The sequence below is a fragment of the Nannobrachium achirus genome (genome assembly GCF_963921795.1).
Source record: "Nannobrachium achirus genome assembly, chromosome: 15".
Taxonomy (NCBI): Eukaryota; Metazoa; Chordata; class Actinopteri; order Myctophiformes; family Myctophidae; genus Nannobrachium; species Nannobrachium achirus.
Window position 1 is genome coordinate 47,909,165 of NC_137822.1, and position 19,515 is coordinate 47,928,679.

The 19,515-nt window shown below is 45.3% G+C and overlaps 1 protein-coding gene across 1 annotated transcript in view; it reads left to right on the forward strand.

The window, feature by feature from the left end:
* Positions 1-2,338: 2,338 nt before the first annotated feature.
* LOC308299910 (pyrin-like) overlaps positions 2,339-19,515 on the forward strand; it is a gene marked incomplete at both ends in the record, with an annotated part of 36,368 nt that continues 19,191 nt past the window's right edge. Inside the window, 2 exons of the mRNA XM_080743689.1 lie at positions 2,339-2,347; positions 10,844-11,095. Coding sequence (XP_080599815.1) covers positions 2,339-2,347; positions 10,844-11,095 — 261 coding nt within the window. The remainder of the gene's footprint in view (positions 2,348-10,843; positions 11,096-19,515) is intronic.

Below are 19,515 nucleotides of genomic sequence, written 5' to 3' on the forward strand. Positions count from 1 at the left end.
CTTTTCCCCCTCCAAAGCTCTTTGCCAAAAATAGCCGAGCTACAAGCTCACAACGCCTCGCAGCGCGAGGCGTTGTGAGCTTGTAGCTCGGCTATTTTTGGCTAAAGTTCTCCGAATATGGACGCTAGGGTTCAAGTGGTTAATATGAAAAAGGGGGAAAAAACAAGTTTCTATCACACAAAGATTTGGAGGACCCCCTGTGGTAACTCTGAGGACCCCCTATGGGTCCCGGACCCCCTGTTGAAGACCCCTGGTAACACGTTTTGAGCCTACCGGCTCTTCATCGGACCTTCCTATCTCCCATATGCCCATATAAGTCCATATGCCCATATGACACTATGAGCACGAGACTAATGTCATAGAACGTACACAGAGACCGACATCACCACAGCCCATACAAGGAGATATGCACGTGTGTCATGTTTGATCCATGCACAGGTGCGATCTTTACATTAATAATCAAAATAGTTATTTATTAACGTTTTGGGTGAAATGAGTAAGAAATATCATATAGGGGCGCCTGCTGGCCTACTGGTTCGGGCGCATACCACATGTAGCCTGGCGGCGTCGCCAGTTCAATTCCCGGTCCCGACGACCTTTGCCGCGTGTCACTCGTCTCTCTCCCATTTCCTGTCAGTCTCATATCATCATATCAAATAAAGGCATAAAAGCCCCCAAATCAAATCTTAAAAAAAAAGTATATATATATATATATATATATATATATATATAGAGAGAGATATATATAGAGATATATATAGAGATATATAGAGATAACCGAAAACCTTAAAAAATGACTCAGGCCATTATGGAGGTGATGATATTTACATAGTGTAAATATGACATAAATGTAACAGTGTAATGTTCAGAGGTGCACCTCCGCCCTGTGTCACGTGACGCGTCGCTGCCGGCATGTCCTCTCTCTGCGTGCCAGCAGCGCGGTGGGAACGGGGATGGAACTGAACTGACACCGATAAATAAATCACTGGATAAATGAATCACAGGCGTTGTGACAGTCAGGCATGAGGAAGAACACATCATCTCTCTCTCCCTCTCTCTCGATTCCCTTCCCGTCACTTCACGTCAAGTTGAATATCTGGTTTGTGCAGCCGCCTTCCTACAGCCTAGTTCCTGAGTCCTGCTCAGCTCGCCGGGTAGGACAGGATGTCCAGACAGGATGCACATCGCAGCAGTGTTTGTCTCATGTTCGCCCCGGTAAACCAGTGGTTCTCAACCTTTTCAGGCCGCGACCCCCAAAATAATCATATATATTTTTTTAAAGATTTGTTTTTGGGCTTTTTGCCTTTATTGGATAGGACAGTAGACTGACAGGAAATGAGGGAGTGACATGCGGCAAAGGTCGCTCGGATCGGGAATCGAACCGGCGACGCCGACAGGCATTGATGCCGAAATGGTAATGCCTATATGGTATGCGCCTGGTCAACTAGGCCACCAGGCGCCCCAAAATAATCATATTTTAACTCGGGACCCCCCTACCCCACCCTGACGAGCACTAAGAGTTGAGCAATTACATTTTGTTTAACACGGTTCTATTGTGAAAATAGCTGATGTACATGCTCACAAAGCCTCGCAGTTGTTCATTTTAGAGGTATTAAAAAGTCCTTAAATCGTCACTTTAGAAATGTGCAGATACCCTCTATACACTTAAACTTTATGCTGGTTTGTTTACTGTTGAGTGAGAAAACAGCATTGCACATTAAGCTAATCATCTGGGGACCGGGGTCCCCACAGGTTGAGAACCACTGCTGTAAACAACTTTTTTCATCCACGGCACCCCTGCCCTGAAATACATTGTTCATGTTTGGAGACCCTTACGTCATATTACTGAAATACATTGTTCATGTTTGGAGACCCTTACGTCATATTACGGCAGGTATGCAAATCTTAGAATGTCAACAAGGGAAAATTTGAGACAATATCTGTTTCCATCAGGACAGATTGAAAATAACTTCCCTCCCCCAATGCTGGGGGGAATATTCATAAAGAAATAGCCGATGTATAAGCAGTAACTTTAAACAAGCTCACAACATGCTCACAACGCATGGCGAAGGCGATGCGTTGTGACGAAGAGATTTGGTGTATAGGCCTGCCTACATCGAAAAAATAAAGTGCAACTTGGGTCTGTTTCGCTATAAGTGTAGCTGACGTGACTGCAGGGTTAAACTGAAGTGATATTGATGCATTCCAAATATTATTAAGGAATGAAGTACTGTATTCTAGGGCACCCTGGGCCTTTGGCAGGGCACCCTGGGGTGCCACCGCACCCACTGGGTGCAGGAGGTCAGATCAGCATGTACAGCATGCACAGCATGCCAGCATGTGTCAGGTATGCTGCGCCACGTGCACACGCCGGGACATCAACAGAAAGAGCAACCCTAAAGAAATGCATAACCTGTGTGTGGAGTAACGTTTAAGATCACACGCGCCTCAGGGTAAATAATGATATACAGCCTGTTAACGATGGGTTTCATTTGGTGCTCAGTCGCGCATGCTAATCGTTCTGCACGCTTATTTCCCGTAAGAGCGAATCAAACCTGTTTTGTGTGCCGTTAACCCACACGTATGGGCCTTTACAGTAAGTGTGCATGCATGCGTGTGTGTGTGTGTGTGTGTGTGTGTGTGTGTGTGTGTGCTGTGTGTGTGTGTGTGTGTGTGTGTGTGTGTGTGTGTGTGTGTGTGTGTGTGTGTGTGTGTGTGTGTGTGTGTGTGTGTGCGCGTGCGTGTGCGTGTGTGTGTGTGTGTGTGTGTGTGTGTCTTCCTGGTGGTGGTGAAACCTTCAGAGGGGAGTGTTTTTTGCAGGTCTTTCAGTTCGAGTGTATCAAAAAAGCAACTGCTTAAGCACTGTTGGTCCGACTCCGACCAAGTTAACATTCACCAGGTTAGCATTCACCAGCATCGGCAGGTTAGCATTCACCAGTGTCAGTTTGACTGAGGTTAGGGTTAGGAAGGAAGACAGCCCATATCTGTGTGGCTGGTTCTAGTTCAAGTTCACATTTATTTGTCATATAAATACAAAGCAGTGTATTTATGCAATGAAATTCATTGTGCTATACAGACAGGGATCTCCATATATGGGCATAAAAGGGATTGTATGTATGATGTGGGATGTCATAGACGTCATAGGACTTTCACGTAACGAATAACTGAGTAAGCATGTTTGGGGTCTCACAGCATAATCTCCATTACATAGTACCTGGATCTCCATATATGGGTACCAGGGGTCTCCATATATGGGTAACTGGTCCGATATATACATCACTGGCCGAATGGCCAAGACATGGCACTTGTCGCCCTTAGGCGTCTTACTAGTATGCATATGGCTTGTCCCTTTGTATAAATATATGGGACGGCGACTACCCCGTGTGACCAGACATCAATACATCACTGCCCCTATACAGTATGTCCGTCTGTGTGTGTGCGCGTCCGTCTGTCTGTCTGTTACCAGCTAATCTCCGGCGCCGTTGGCCAGGTCGCTGCCAAACTGTGCACACACACGTCCCTGGATACCAATTGGGGCCCCCTGTTTGTTTGTCTGTGTCCTGACTGTCATTCTGCCCTGTGGCAACCTTCTATGTCAAGGGTCTCCTCTAGGGGGTCCTCAGAGTTACTACAAGGGGGCCTCCAAATCTTTGTGTGACAGAAACTTTTTTCCCCTGTTTTTATATTAACCGCTTGATCCCTATAGCGTCCATATTCTAAGAACTTTGGCCGATCTACAAGCTAGCTCACAACGCCTCGCAGCGCGAGGCAAAGAGCTTTGGTGTAGAGGGGGAAAAGAGCAGACTAAGTACAGAGTGAAAGGTCAAGTTTATTAAGTATTGACGGTTCAAGTGTTTAAATATCTGAAAACACAAATTTACATGAAACCAAAACACATTGATGATTGTCCTGTCAAACAATGAAACTATATGGAATCTATGAACAGGTTGTGGGCCAATGCGGGGGTCCCTGCTTCATCTCTCTCTCAACTAAAGGGGTCCTTGGCCCTGTTCTATGATTGGCTGAGAGCAAAATAACTTAGAGAGAGAGAGGAACAACACAGTCCGAAGTAACTTGCAGTGACACATGCCTTGTCCTCACCCCTATACAAGCCTGTTCACACCATTAACTCACCGCACTGCTCTCATTAAAAAGCATCTTTAAGGGTTGCCTGCCACCATTTTCTTACCTTTCAATGTGGGCATGTGCGTGTCCATCGTGCACGATGGTGCACGGATCGAGCACGATCCGCGTGCACTCCGTCGCCGTGGCCCGTTAGCGGTTACAAAAGACTGCATCTTAATCCAAGCTAGCGTTCCTGAGTTAGCAGCAGTGTTAGCTAGCAGTGTATACATAGGAAGTAGAGGAAGGAAGAGGAAACAGAAATGATTCCAGTTCCTGTTTCCAGTCCAAACAGGAAGCCCTATTTTACAGGCACTTAGGTACCTGGGTTTGGGGCCCGATTTTGGATTGTTTTGAATTAAATCGAATTAATCGTCCCTTATTAATTAATTTATTCGTCAGATACATGTACTGCAATCCAACCCAATCTTTGGTGCCGAGTGCCAAGCAGGGAGGCACTGCGTCCCAGTTTTACCGTCTTTGGTATGACCCGACCGGGGAATCGAACCCTCAACCTCCCAGTCTCAGGGCGGACACTCTAACCACCAGGCCACTGAGCTGAAGCTGGGGAACAATTGACTGTAAGGGGGGGGGGGGGGGGGGGGGGGGGGGGGGAGAAGGAAGAAGGAGGGGAAGAAGGGGGGAGAAAAAAGAAGAGAAGAAAGAAGGGAAAAGGAGAGAAATCTTGAGAAAAAAGAAGAGAAGGGTGGAATTCTAACTCGGCTTCGTGTAAAATCCCAATGCAAGCAATTATGTATCCGAATATTTCCAAAAAGCACTGAAATGTTAAACCTAGCTTTTCCAAAAAGGGGAAGTACGGATCCCAAGGTCGCCGGTTCGATCCCAGGTTTAACCAAAAGTAACCTGACAGTAACAAGTGCTCTTGCTGTGTGTGATATGAAATGTAAATAAGTGTAGAGAGCCGTCCCGCCACAACAAGAGCGATACTACTCACTGAACGGAACTCTGGAGACTCGGGCGCGGTGGCCTCAACCAACAGGAATATCCTGTGAAACACAAACATAACATCTGGATTTTATTGGCCAAGCTTTGCGTGACATAGTGCTAAGATTGTGCTTGTCTCGCACACACACACACACACACACACACACACACACACACACACACACACACACACACACACACACACACACACACACACAGTTTTGTATGTGTCTATGGAGTTAACATTACTCTAATAGACCCCCGTTAGATCCCTGCTTCATCTCTCTGCAGGCAGCTAACGTTGGAGACCCCTGATGCCATGTTCTAAAATAGTTTGTCCTGTTGTTCCAATAGAAGACAGCAGATGGCAGCAGAGGCCTATCTCCAATCTCACACCAGGCCCATGTGAGCTTGTAGACATGCTGTAGTTTTGGCAGACAACACTCACTGAGATATGCAGCTCAAAGGGGTTAAAGATGTATAATAAATAAAATGTCCGCCTTTCATCTCCTGTGGTAAGGTTTGACAGGAACGACTTCAAGGTTTTGGGCGAGCATTCTGCATGTCATCACCGTCTTAAATGGCTCAAGTCATTTGTTAGTTTTTTTCACCTTCTTTTAGTTTTTTCAGGAAAAATAAAAGACTGATCCAAAAGAAAACAATATGATATTTATTAATTATTTCACCCAAAACATTTATATGGATTCTGTTAGTGTGGACATATGGGCATATTGGTTAGACAGGGCAACATCTGGGAATACCCATATATGGACTTTTATTTTATTTTATCCTTTATTAATAATAGGCCTATCGGACCAGTTACCCGTATATGGAGATCCCTGATACCCATAGATGGAGATCCATGTATATGGAGATATGGGCATATTGGTTAGACTGACATGTATACTGTATATTGGCATTCACGGATATGGGAGTCATTCAACGTTAAAAAAGACGGTAAAAGATCTTATTTGAGATGTTCCCTTTAGGCAGAGGTCCAGAGCGTCACAGAGCTCTCACTGACACTCTGACAGGAGGAGGCTGACTCACAGACAGGACCAGGAATGTCTGTACCCCTACGAGGGCTCAACTTCACTCGCCAAACCAAAGGTAGTTTTGCGTTGTTGAAAGTCTATTCTCTGCGGTGGGGAACCTCTCAGCACCCCACCCACTCTGTAAAATACACTATTTTTGTCAACTCCATCGCCACTGTTGAGTATTCTTATTTCCGGGTTGTGTCAGCGACAATGTGAAACAATCTATTAAGAAATCAAGAAGATAAAAAAAAGACACCTCATACATTCATTGGGAAACTAACTAACAAATCAGTATCGTCTCCTGTTCATGTAACAGTATTGCGTACGTAGGTTGCAGTTTAGTATGTGAACGGTCACAGCGGTGGTGCAGTCTTAGGCGTAGCTGCAGTTTCCATAGATTTGCATGAGAACATTGTTGATCGTGGGCTCGCTGAAAGCTGGCAAACGTATGTTCTCCCAAATCTTTATATCCTCAAAACGGTAACATGTCATTAGGTTGAACACCCTTTGGATCGACCACCAAACTCTAACCCAAACCCTAATTGCGACCGTCAGGGAGCAGTTTACTATGAAAACCTCCACCGGCCGTCCGTCCGTCCGTCCGTCCGTCCGTCGGTCACACGTCACACCTTTGCCCTGCTCATATCTCCGCATCAGTATGACATCACACCACATGTGTACACAAACCTTTGTGTACGTTGCTGTGGCAACAGTCTGTTGTTGCTGGTCTGTTAGTGTACGTTAGCAACCACCTTAGCAACCATGGTTTTACCCTAGCAACCAACTGTTTACCCTAGCAACCAACTGTTTACCATAGCAACCATGTTTTTTTACCCTAGCAACCAACTGTTTACCATAGCAACCAGATACGCAGAGCAGGGATCTCCATATATGGGCATAAACAGGTGACATCACACTGATGTCAGATACTCAGAGCAGGGATTTCTCCATAATATATGGGCATAAAAGGGATTCTGTTAGGGATCTCCATATATGGGCATAAAAGGGATTCTGTTAGGGATCTCCATATATGGGCATAAAAGGGATTCTGTTAGGGATCTCCATATATGGGCATAAAAGGGATTCTGTTAGGGATCTCCATATATGGGCATAAAAGGGATTCTGTTAGGGATCTCCATATATGGGCATAAAAGGGATTCTGTTAGGGATCTCCATATATGGGCATAAAAGGGATTATGTTAGGGATCTCCATATATGGGCATAAAAGGGATTCTGTTAGGGATCTCCATATATGGGCATAAAAGGGATTCTGTTAGCTGTTAGTGATCTCCATATATGGGCATAAAAGGGATGCTGTTAGGGATCTCCATATATGGGCATAAAAGGGATTCTGTTAGGGATCTCCAAATATGGGCATGAAAGGGATTCTGTTAGGGATCTCCATATATGGGCATAAAAGGGATTGTATCCCAGATGATGCCCTGTTAGGAGATCCACACTAACAGAATCCATATATGGTCCTACCGACAGCTGCTATAAGCCAACCCTGGCGATAAGGTCTGAGTCGAAGAAATGCTTCTTTCCTGGCAAGAATTGCCCCTTTATACTGTAGGGCTCGTTTGTGTATTGTATGACATCACGCCACATCATCGGCTGAGGACTGTGTGATGTCATCATATCTCCATATATGGAGACATAAGTTGCTCATGCCCAAATATGGGCTGGTGAGGTCAGACTTAGTGTGATGCGTAGGTTATCTCCATATATGGAGATTCAACTTCAATGAGTAACCATGGCAAACTGTCAACTGCCCGTCTTGATAATTGGTAAAACAAACTTTTGGCCTATTTGTGGAGATAAGCGACCAACGGTCGCTTATCTCCCGATTAGGGAGTCTTACTGGTTGCGACCGTTAGGGAGCAGTTCACTACCAAAACCTCCACCGGCCGTCCGTCCGTCCGTCGGTCACACGTCACACGTCACACCTTTGTTTGTGTACGGTGTGATGTCATATATCTTCAGTATGACATCACACCACATGTGTACACAAACCTTTGTGTACGTTGCTGTGGCAACAGTCTGTTGTTGCTGGTCTGTTAGTGTACGTTAGCAACCACCTTAGCAACCATGGTTTTACCCTAGCAACCAACTGTTTACCCTAGCAACCAACTGTTTACCATAGCAACCATGTTTTTTTACCCTAGCAACCAACTGGGCATAAAAGGGATTCTGTTAGGGATCTCCATATATGGGCATAAAAGGGATTCTGTTAGGGATCTCCATATATGGGCATAAAAGGGATTCTGTTAGGGATCTCCATATATGGGCATAAAAGGGATTCTGTTAGGGATCTCCATATATGGGCATAAAAGGGATTCTGTTAGCTGTTAGTGATCTCCATATATGGGCATAAAAGGGATGCTGTTAGGGATCTCCATATATGGGCATAAAAGGGATTCTGTTAGGGATCTCCATATATGGGCATGAAAGGGATTATGTTCTCCACATCATCGGCTGAGGACTGTGTGATGTCATCATATCTCCATATATGGAGACATAAGTTGCTCATGCCCAAATATGGGCTGGTGAGGTCAGACTTAGTGTGATGCGTAGGTTATCTCCATATATGGAGATTCAACTTCAATGAGTAACCATGGCAAACTGTCAACTGCCCGTATGTCTTGAGCGCAATTGAGAGCCTTCGTTACACCCCTAAAAACCAGTACTTGGGATTTGTTGATGTAAATGTTCACATAGAGTGTAATAATTGGTAAAACAAACTTTTGGCCTATTTGTGGAGATAAGTGACCAACGGTCGCTTATCTCCCGATTAGGGAGTCTTACTGGTCCTAACCTCAGTAAAACTATGCCTAACTCTAACCCTAAACCTAACCGTAAAAGTAACCGTGACGCGGGTGATTATCTAACCTGCCGATGCTCGCGGGTGATTATCTAACCTGCCGACGCTCGCGGGTGATTATCTAACCTGCCGATGCTCGCGGGTGATTATCTAACCTGCCGATGCTCGCGGGTGATTATCTAACCTGCCGACGCTCGCGGGTGATTATCTAACCTGCCGATGCTCGCGGGTGATTATCTAACCTGCCGACGCTCGCGGGTGATTATCTAAAGAGGAGCACACACTGAACGCGGGCGGCTGCGCAGCATCGCATCGCGGTATCGACGCACGTGAAGTGCCGCGCGGTAACCCCAACTGGATGTGGTGCGCTACCACACAGTACATTCATTTCCCCCGGTGGGGAGAACCATGGGAGAACATGTTCACCGCGCGGCAACGCTGGACAAATAGAACAGTGGCGTATCGGCAGGGCAGACGAGGCGTCAGATTCGCGGTTGTGCGCGTCTGACGCCGCCGGTGTGGGTTAGTTCATTGAAAATAACAGGGCCAATGAGGAAGCAGCGTTCTTGGTGACATCACCACCAATAAGCGCGACTTGATATAAATAACAACCAGTAAGACGCCCAAGGGCGAAAGCGACCTCGCGCCATCTGTCTCTGCCATATATGGATTTGGTCGTCTGACAACATATAAATACAATCCCTTTTATGCCCATATATGGAGATCCCTGCTCTGAGTATCTGACATCACTGTGACGTCAACTGTGATGTCACAGTGATGTGTCAGCCTTTTATGCCCATATATGGAGATCCTGCTCCGAGTATCTGACATCATTATGACGTCAACTGACAGACCGTACATGGTGTTCCATGCGAGCCCACACTGTTTCGTAGGAACAGTATTTCTAGTTTTTGGTTTGTATGTTTACCTAGTATTGCCAATCGATCGGTGTACTTGGAGGCCAGTCTGACATGCATGGACCTCCTTATTTGGGCATGGCTGACGGAACTCGTCGTCATGATGACATCACAGTGACGATGCAAGCACTGAGGCGCCCTGGGTATAAAAGTAGAGCGCAGACAGAGGGAACACCATCCGGTACGAAGCACTCTCCCTACTGGCCATCACCAACTGCTGGAAGACCACTTGAGCCTCCAAAACACCTTCAGCGCATAGAAGAGGAGCTGAGCTTGTTAGAGCGAAACGCCAGGCTGACACGATACCCAAGGAACGTTGGAACTGTAGCCTCGTCATCAAACACAGCCACTGCGCTCTCTTGAAAAGGACGCCCTCGTTCCAGTTATTATCGTTTCTACAATTGTATTCTCAATTTGTAGAAATGGCTTCTGCCAGCAATCTCCTGTCCGAAGAGCAGCTCCGGTGTTACATCTGTCTGGATGTGTTCACTGATCCAATCACCACTCCATGTGGACACAACTACTGCAACTCCTGCATCACACATTACTGGAACACCAAGGATGTGTGCAGGTGTCCACTGTGTAGCAAAGCCTTCCAGAAGAGACCTGAATTCGCTGTTAATAAAGTTCTCGCAGAGATGGCCGATCAGTTCAGGGTTCACAAGTTGAACGAAGAATATGAAAGAAAGACAGTGGCTGAAGTTCAGCAGATGGTCCAGGAGAGACAAGTGAAGATTCAGGAGGTCCAACACTCAGTAGAGCTCAATAAGAAAGATGCAGACAGAGAGATAGCAGACAGTGTGCAGATCTTCACTGCTCTGATCAGCTCTATCGAGAGAAGCCTGGCTGAGCTCATTAATGTCATCGAAGAGAAGCAGAAAACAACAGAGAAACTGGCTGAAGGCTTCATTGAAGAGCTCCAACTGGAAATCGCTCAGTTAGAGAAGAGAATCTCTGAGCTGAAGCAGCCACAAACTGAAGACCACCTCCACCTCCTCCAGAACACCACATCCATCAACACTCCTCCACCCACCAAGGACTGGACAAAGATCAACGTCCCTCGATCCTCATGTGAGGGGACTGTGAGGAAACTCAGGAAACCTGTGGCTCAGCTGGAGAAGACACTCCGTCAAGAGATGGATAATCTGTGTAAGGATGATGAGCTGAGGAGGATGCAGCAATATGAGTTGGGTGTGACTCTGGACCCTGATACAGCAAATCACTGGCTCATCCTGTCTAAGAATGGAAAACAAGTGAGTACTGGAAACAGAAGCAGGAATCTCCCAGAGAACAAAGAGAGATTCTATCCAGTTGTCAGTGTCTTAGGAAAACAAAGCTTCTCCTCAGGAAGGTTTTACTATGAGGTTCAGGTTAGAGGGAAGACTGCCTGGACTTTAGGAGTGGCCAGAGAGTCCATCAACAGGAAGGGAGACATCACACTGACCCCCAACAATGGTTACTGGTCTATAACGTTGAGGAATGGAAATGAGTACCAGGCTCATGCTGTCCCTGCTGTCCGTCTCCCTGTAAGAGAGGAGGTCCAGAAAGTGGGAGTGTTTGTGGATTATGAGGAGGGTCTGGTCTCCTTTTATGATGTGGAGGCCAGAGTTCACCTCCACTCTTTCACTGGCTGCAACTTCACTGAGAAACTATATCCATACTTCAGTCCATGGCTTAATGATGGTGCTCCTCTGATCATCTCTCCTGTTGCAACAACACACTCTCACACTCAAAACGTCAAATATGGCCTTTGGAACCGTATCCGCAAATGGAGCAGTTTGCCGTCGCTGGACGCCTGCGCAGGCAAAATGCGCCTATCAGGGTTCATTCCCGAGCTGGCGTAAATCTGCCTTTTTAGGCGTCCCCGAGCTGGCGTAAATCTGCCTTTTTAGGCGTCCCCGAGCTGGCGTAAATCTGCCTTTTTACTGACCAATGAGAGAATAGAAAGACCTGTCAAATACTGACCAATGAGAGACTAGAACGATGTCAAACACTGACCAATGACCATACTAAATCCTATGCACGTCAGTGCCAATGTAATAAATTCAATCTATATTTTGCAAACTGGTATCTGAGTGCGTATGTTCGGCCCTTATGAGCCAATGGGTCGTAACACAGATTGTGTAGATTTTTTGCTATTTTTGGCTACAGTTCTCAGAATATGGACACTAGGGTTCAAGTTGTTAATATAAAAAGGATTGGAAGATTTGGAGGACCCTCTGTAGTAACTCTGAGGACCCTGTGGTGGAATTCAGATCAATCAATAATCATGAGAAACAGAGGAGACAAGACAATTATATTAGGTGGTGGTGGTCAAGTTTATATGACATGATATCATGGACAGAAATACAATTAACACTCTGGGCAGTGGTAAAGTAGTTCTGCCAAGAAGAATGGTCCGACACTAGAGTTATACTGTGGCTTCAAGGCCTCTGGAACGAGCTGTACCATAACAAGATAGGCTTTACCAAAACAATAGTTACTGAGGCCTTCTGAAGGCCTCTCTACTCCTAACTATCAAGTATTAGTATCATCATACAGACCTAGATATTAATATAATCATGAATGCACCACATTCTGGGCCCTGCATGGGTACAAGGATTCACTGGCACTGGCCCCATGAATGTTCTTCATAGGGTGGGGGGGGGGGGGTTACCCATTTAGACTGGGAACGCATTATTTTGTGCTTTAACTGTTGAAAAATAGAAGAAAGTGGTAAAATTATACTTTAGTCGTTATTTTTGTCTCGGATCTCGGACATATTGACAATAAATCTGCTTTGAGGTCTGACTACAAAATGATGTCCCAGGTTAAAGGCCCCATAGGTACTAGCATTGTGTCCTTGAGTGCAGGGGGAATCGTTTTGGGTTAAAACTGTTTTGGGTTTGATAGTTCTGGACAAAGTGTAGTCCTTTGACGACTAAGACATCCCAGGCGAGGTTCCAGCAAGGTTGATTCAAACAGAAATTAATTTCTCATTGCCATTCTTTTTGTATGTTTTTATTACAATTTTATTTACAGTGAAATAATATAGTCACTCCTTTACCCTTACATGTGCACGCACACACGCACGCACGCACGCACACACACGCATGTGCACGCACGCACGCACACACACACACACACACACACACACACACACACACACACACACACACACACACACACACACACACCCCACACACACCCACACCCACACCCACACCCACACACACACACACACACACACACACACACACACACACACACACACGGGAGAATACCTCGGTACATGAAGATAAAATAAAGATACATTCTTTCTAGATCTTATACAACGTCCAGAAGAAGAAAACAACAACTCATCGTGAAAAAGAATATTTCAAGTGAAACTAAAAAGTGGCCTGGGAACAAAGCGCATGAATTTCAAAAGGTTAAAATGTATGTCACGTGTAATAAATGACACGTGTGCCCTAGAGATGGATCCCACAGAGCAAAGTACTACATTAATTCATCATAAGAATGCCTGGAATATTTGCGGACATTTTTCATTCACTGCAGTCCAAGTATAGGGAATGAGGCTTTACTCCAGGTGAAGGAGTTTAAGTATCTCGGGGTCTTGTTCACGAATGAGAGAAAGGGGAAGACGGAGAAGGAGATCAGCCGGTGAATCGGAGCAGCAGGAGCGGTTTTGCAGTCGCTAAATCGCACTGTGGTGAAAAAAAGAGAGTTGAGTCGGAAGGCAAAGCTCTCTGTCTACCGAGCAATCTTCCTTCCTACTCTCACCTATGGTCATGAAGTGTGGGTCATGACCCAAAGTATAAGGTCGCGGGTGCAAACGGCCGAAATGGGTTTCCTCAGACGGGTGGCTGGTTTCTCCCTTTAAAGATAGGGTGAGAGGTTCAGTCACCCGAGAGAGACTTGGAGTAGAACCGCTGCTCCTTCACTTGGAAAGGAGTCAGCTTAGGTGGTTCGGGCATCTAGTAGGGATGCCCCTCGAGCGCCTTCCTAGGAAGGTCCTCGATGCACGTCCTAAGACCAGATGGAAGGATTATATCTCCAAACTGGCTTGGGAATGCTTCGGTATACTCCCAGAGGGAGTGGAGGAAGTTGCTCGGGATAAGGAAATCTGGAGGTCTCAGTTGGAAATGTTACCCCCGCGACCCGATACCGGATAAGCGGTTGAAGATGGATGGATGGATGGATGGATGGATGGATGGGATAAATTGATGGGAACGCCTCGGTTGAAGATGGATGGATGGGATAAATTGACCCTAATTATGATTGAATTAATTATAATTAATTAATTATACATTGTTTCTTTTGTTTTAACAGATTGTGGAGGGGGTGCAAGACACTGTAAAGCAGTGGTTCTCAACCAGTGGTCCGGGGACCACCAGTGGTCCGGGGACCACCAGTGGTCCTTGAGGGGGTTCCAGGTGGTCCCCAGCTAAATGATGGAGAGTTGATAACCAAATGGACCCTTATGGATCTTTGGTCCATTTGAGTTTAATTTTACGCTCTCAAGAGTTAAAATAATTGGGGACCCCCAAAATAATCATATTTTAACTGGGGACCCCCCACCCTGATGAGCACTAAGAGTTGAGGCATCACATTTTGTATAACTCGGTTCTATTGTGAAACGCGAGGCGTTGTGAGCATGTAGATCTGCTAGTTTCACAATTTCTGCCTCTCTAATATTTGACAATTTGGCCAATGTTTAATTTGTCATTTTAGAGGTATTAAAAAAGTCCTTAAATTGTCACTTTAGAAATGTGCAGATACCCTCTATACACTTAAACTTTATGTTGGTTTGTTTACTGTTGAGTGAGAAAACAATGTTGCACGTTAAGTTAATCATCTGGTGGACCCCCCAGAATAATGTGGGGACCCCCGTGGGGGTCCCGACCCCCAGGTTGAGAACCACTGATCTATATTGTCACTGTTGGGTGGAAACCTTGTATGTCCAAAACTATTATTTTTCAAAAAATGTCAGGCGAGGCTTTAACGTGAGCTTGTAGATCTGTTATTTTTTGCTACATTTTGGTGACACTGCAATACGACAAGGTAGGTAATTGATTTACAAAAAGCATTTAAACATGGAGAAACATGGATGCGTTCGTTGCAGTGAAATACTTGAGCCCAGAGAATTCATTATAAAAAAAAATGTGACATTTTTCATCTTTATTCCAGTGATGTCGATTTTTTTCTTCCTTTTGCACCTTTGTTCTGTCTCTGATATTATAAGTGCTAAATCTCCATATTGTAAACGTGTATGTTTTATTATATATCGTCACTGTCGGGCAGAAACCTCGTATCTCCAAGTTTCAAATGTGTAATTCTTTTCGAGAAGTAAAGCCCTGCTTCATCATACAAGACTACCACACAAAAGTAGTGAAAACATCAGATCTACAAGCACACAACGCCTCGCATTGCGAGGCGTTGTGTGCGTGTAGATCGGCTGTTTTCACTAGTTTAGTACATTTTTTAGATGATAAATACAAAACGAACGCTTTTGGACATACAAGGTTTCTACCCGACAACGACAATATGTGTTTTCTTTTGTAAATGAACGTGCCGTAATTTCTCATACTACAGTGTTACACACCAAAGTAACAAAAATAGCCGATCTACAAGCTCATCACTGTACGTTTTAAGCTTGCAGATCGTCAATCTTTTGATGTAAAACCATTTGGGTTTTAGGAACCATTTCGGACATAGTATGAGGTTTTCTTTGCACCAGGGAGGCAACCCTAACAGGGGTCCACCCTATGTTCCCCAGGTTCTATGTTCCCCACTCCCCCCACAAAAAGGTTCTATGTTCCCCAGGTTCTATGTTCCCCACTCCCCCCACAAAAAGGTTCTATGTTCCCCAGGTTCTATGTTCCCCACCCACCCTCCCCACAAAAAGGTTCTATATTCCCCAGGTTCTATGTTCCCCACCCACCCTCCCCACAAAAAGGTTCTATGTTCCCCAGGTTCTATGTTCCCCACTCCCCCCACAAAAAGGTTCTATGTTCCCCACTCCCCCACAAAAAGGTTCTATATTCCCCAGGTTCTATGTTCCCCACTCCCCCCACAAAAAGGTTCTATGTTCCCCACTCCCCCACAAAAAGGTTCTATGTTCCCCAGGTTCTATGTTCCCCACTCCCCCCACAAAAAGGTTCTATGTTCCCCACTCCCCCACAAAAAGGTTCTATATTCCCCAGGTTCTATGTCCCCCACCCACCCTCCCCACAAAAAGGTTCTATATTCCCCTCTCATGGGGCAATCCTAATTTAGGTGCTCAGTTGTCCAGGTGCCCAGATGTTTTGAATTGTTGAGCGGGGAACATAGAACCTATAAGTTGAGCGGGGAACATAGAACCTTTTTTGCGGGGGTAAGTGGGGAACATAGAACCTGGAGAACATGGGACCTTTTTTGGGTAAGCAGGGGACATAGACATTAAAGATATTTAGGGGTGGGGTATGGGGTAGGACCCCCCTACCCCACCCTGACGAGCACTAAGAGTTGAGGCTTTACATTTTGTTTAACACGGTGCTATTGTGAAAATAGCAGATGTACATGCTCACAATGCCTCGCAGTTGTTCATTTTAGAGGTATTAAAAAGTCCTGAAATTGTCACTTTAGAAATGTGCAGATACCCTCTATACCAGGGGTTTTCAAAGTGGGTGACGGGGCACCCTGGGGTGCCGTGACAGCAGTTCAGGGGTGCCGCAAGATCATTTCATAATAGTCTGAATTTATTTGGACACAAACATATTTATTATAATTTTAAACTTGAAATACGTTATTTTTCAGTCAGTTCTAACCAAAATGGCTATTATGTCAATGTTTTCCTTGCAACATTATCGCTAAAATATGCTATGAATATAAGGTGCTGGGAGTGAAAATTATGAATATAATGTAGGGGTGCCTCGAATGAAATTTCTAGGGGTGCCTTGAGCCCCAAACGTTTGGGAACCCCTGCTCTATACACTAAAACTTTATGTTGGTTTGTTTACTGTTCAGTGAGAAAACAGCATTGTACATTAAGCTAATCATCTGAGGACCCCCCAAAATAATTTGGGGACCCCCCTGGGGGTCCCGACCCAATGGTTGAGAACAACTGCTTTTTCCAACTTTTTCATCCACGGCACCCCTGCCCTGAAATACATTGTTCATGTTTACTTCATATTACGGTGGGTATGCAAATCTTTCCCCTAAGATTGGCACAAGGGAAAACTTGAGACAATATCTGTTTCCATTTCAGGACAGATTGAAAATAACTTCCCTCCCCCAACTCTGGGGGGAATATTCGTAAAGAAATAGCCGATGTACAAGCAGTAACTTTGAACAAGCTCACAACATGCTCACAACGCATCACGAACGCGATGCGTTGTGACGAAGAGATTTGGTGTAGAGGCCTGCCTACATCTAAAAAATAAAGTGCAACTTGGGTCTGTTTCGCTATAAGTATAACTGACGTGACTGCAGGGTTAAACTGAAGTGATATTGATGCATTCCAAATATTATTAAGGAATGAAGTACTGTATTCTAGGGCACCCCTGGGCCTTTTGCAGGGCACCCTGGGGTGCCACCACACCCACTGGGTGCAGGAGGTCAGATCAGCAGCATGCCAGCATGTGTCAGGTATGCTGCACCACTCGCACGTGACGTGCACACGCGTGACATCAACAGGAAAAGCAACCCTAAAGAAATGCATGTAGTACGTTTAAGATCACGCCTCAGGCTAAATAATAATATACAGCCTGTTAACGATGGGCTTCATTTGGTGCTCAGTCGTGCATGCTAATCGTTTTGCCGTAACTGCACGCTTATTTCCCGTAAGAGCGAATCAAACCTGTTTTGTGTGCCGTTAACCCACACGTATGGGCCTTTACAGTAAGTGTGCATGCATGCATGCGTGTGTGCGTGTGCGTGTGCGTGTGCGCGTGCGCGCGCGCGTGCGTGCGTGTGCGTGTGTGTGTCTGTGTGTGTGTGTGTGTCTTCCTGGTGGCGGTGAAACCTTCAGGAGGGAGTGTTTTTTGCAGGTCTTTCAGTCCGAGTGAATCAAAAAAGCAACTGGGTTAAGCACTGTTGGTCCGACTCCGACCATGAAGTTAACATTCACCAGGTTAGCATTCACCAGCGTCGGCAGCATAGCATTTCACCAGGTTAGCATTCGCCAACAGTAGTTTTACTGAGGTTTAGGTGTGTCTCCTTCCCCCCCACTTTCAGGCACCTCCGCGCAGCCAATCACAAGCTTCCGCTGCCTTAACCCATTGCTTTTTTGATACACTTGGACTGAAAGACCTGCAAAAAACACTCTCCCAAACCTCCAGATCTCCCCTAGCTTACTTCCCTCAAGTAACTAAGTACATTTACTCAATCAAGTACTGTTACTTAAGTACCATTTTTAGGTATCAGAGTATTTCCAATTTTCTGCAGCCTACCTTTACTTCTACTCCACTACATCTCAGCCCTATACATTTCGTCCATTTGAAAATATCCGATCTACAAGCTTACAATGCCCCACGATGCGACGCATTGCGAGCTTGTAGATCTATTGAAAGGATTTATTTGTACATGTTATACATTTGTTGTGCCCTCATTGACTTGCTATTTTAGTTTAACTATGCTATTGTTTAGTTATTTTTCTGTTTGCCAAGTTAGTTTTTATAGGTATCCTATTATAAGACTAGGTTTTGCCCTCTGTCTGTCTGTCCGTCCGTCCGTCCGTCGGTCCATGTGCACGAATAGCAATACTTAAAGAACAACTAATCAATGCAGTGCCAAACAGAAAGTGTCCAAACAGTCAATGCTAGTCAGTGCTACACAATAATCTCACCACCATGTCAAACACAAGCAATAATAGTCAATACTACCAACACAACCCACTAGTGCAGAGACAACAGGGCCAGATTTAGCCTTCAGCACCAGGGGGGGTGACCTCCAGGAAACCTCCGGAAAAAGAAAATTGGGGGGACAAACCCCCATAAAACACCCCAAATCAGGGCCGGATCTAGGCATAGGCAAGGGGGGCAATGCCCCCCTAAATGCCCTGTCTGCTCCACCAAACATGATGGCCTGCAAAAATCTAAAATTTAAAAAATATTAAACTATTTGAAATGTTATGCTGGATAGATAAACTGATAAGATATTAGAGAGAGAGAGAGAGAGAGAAAGATCAGATAGATAGGTGTAAGACCTGTTGTTTGTATTGCGTGTTATAGGTATAAGTGTGCCAAAAGGCTTAGTTTTCTATGCATTTCAAATAGTTTAATATTTTTGTCATTTTAGATTTTTGCATGCCATCATGTTTGGTGGGGCAGACAGGGCATTTATCTGGCTAAATAATAATATACAGCCTGTTAACGATGGGCTTCATTTGGTGCTCAGTCGCGCATGCTAATCGTTTTGGCGTAACTGCATGCTTATTTCCCGTAAGAGGGAATCAAACCTGTTTTGTGTGCCGTTAACCGACACGTATGGGCCTTTACAGTAAGTATGCATGGCATGTGCGCACGTGTGTGTGTGTGTGTGTGTGTGTGTGTGTGTGTGGGTGTGGGTGTGGGTGTGGGTGTGTGTGTGTTTGTGTGTGTGTGTGTGTGTGTGTGTGTGTGTGTGTGTGTGTGTGTGTGTGTGTGTGTGTGTGTGTGTGTGTGTGTGTGTGTGCGTGTGTGTGTGTGAGTCTTCCTGGTGGGGGTGAAACCTT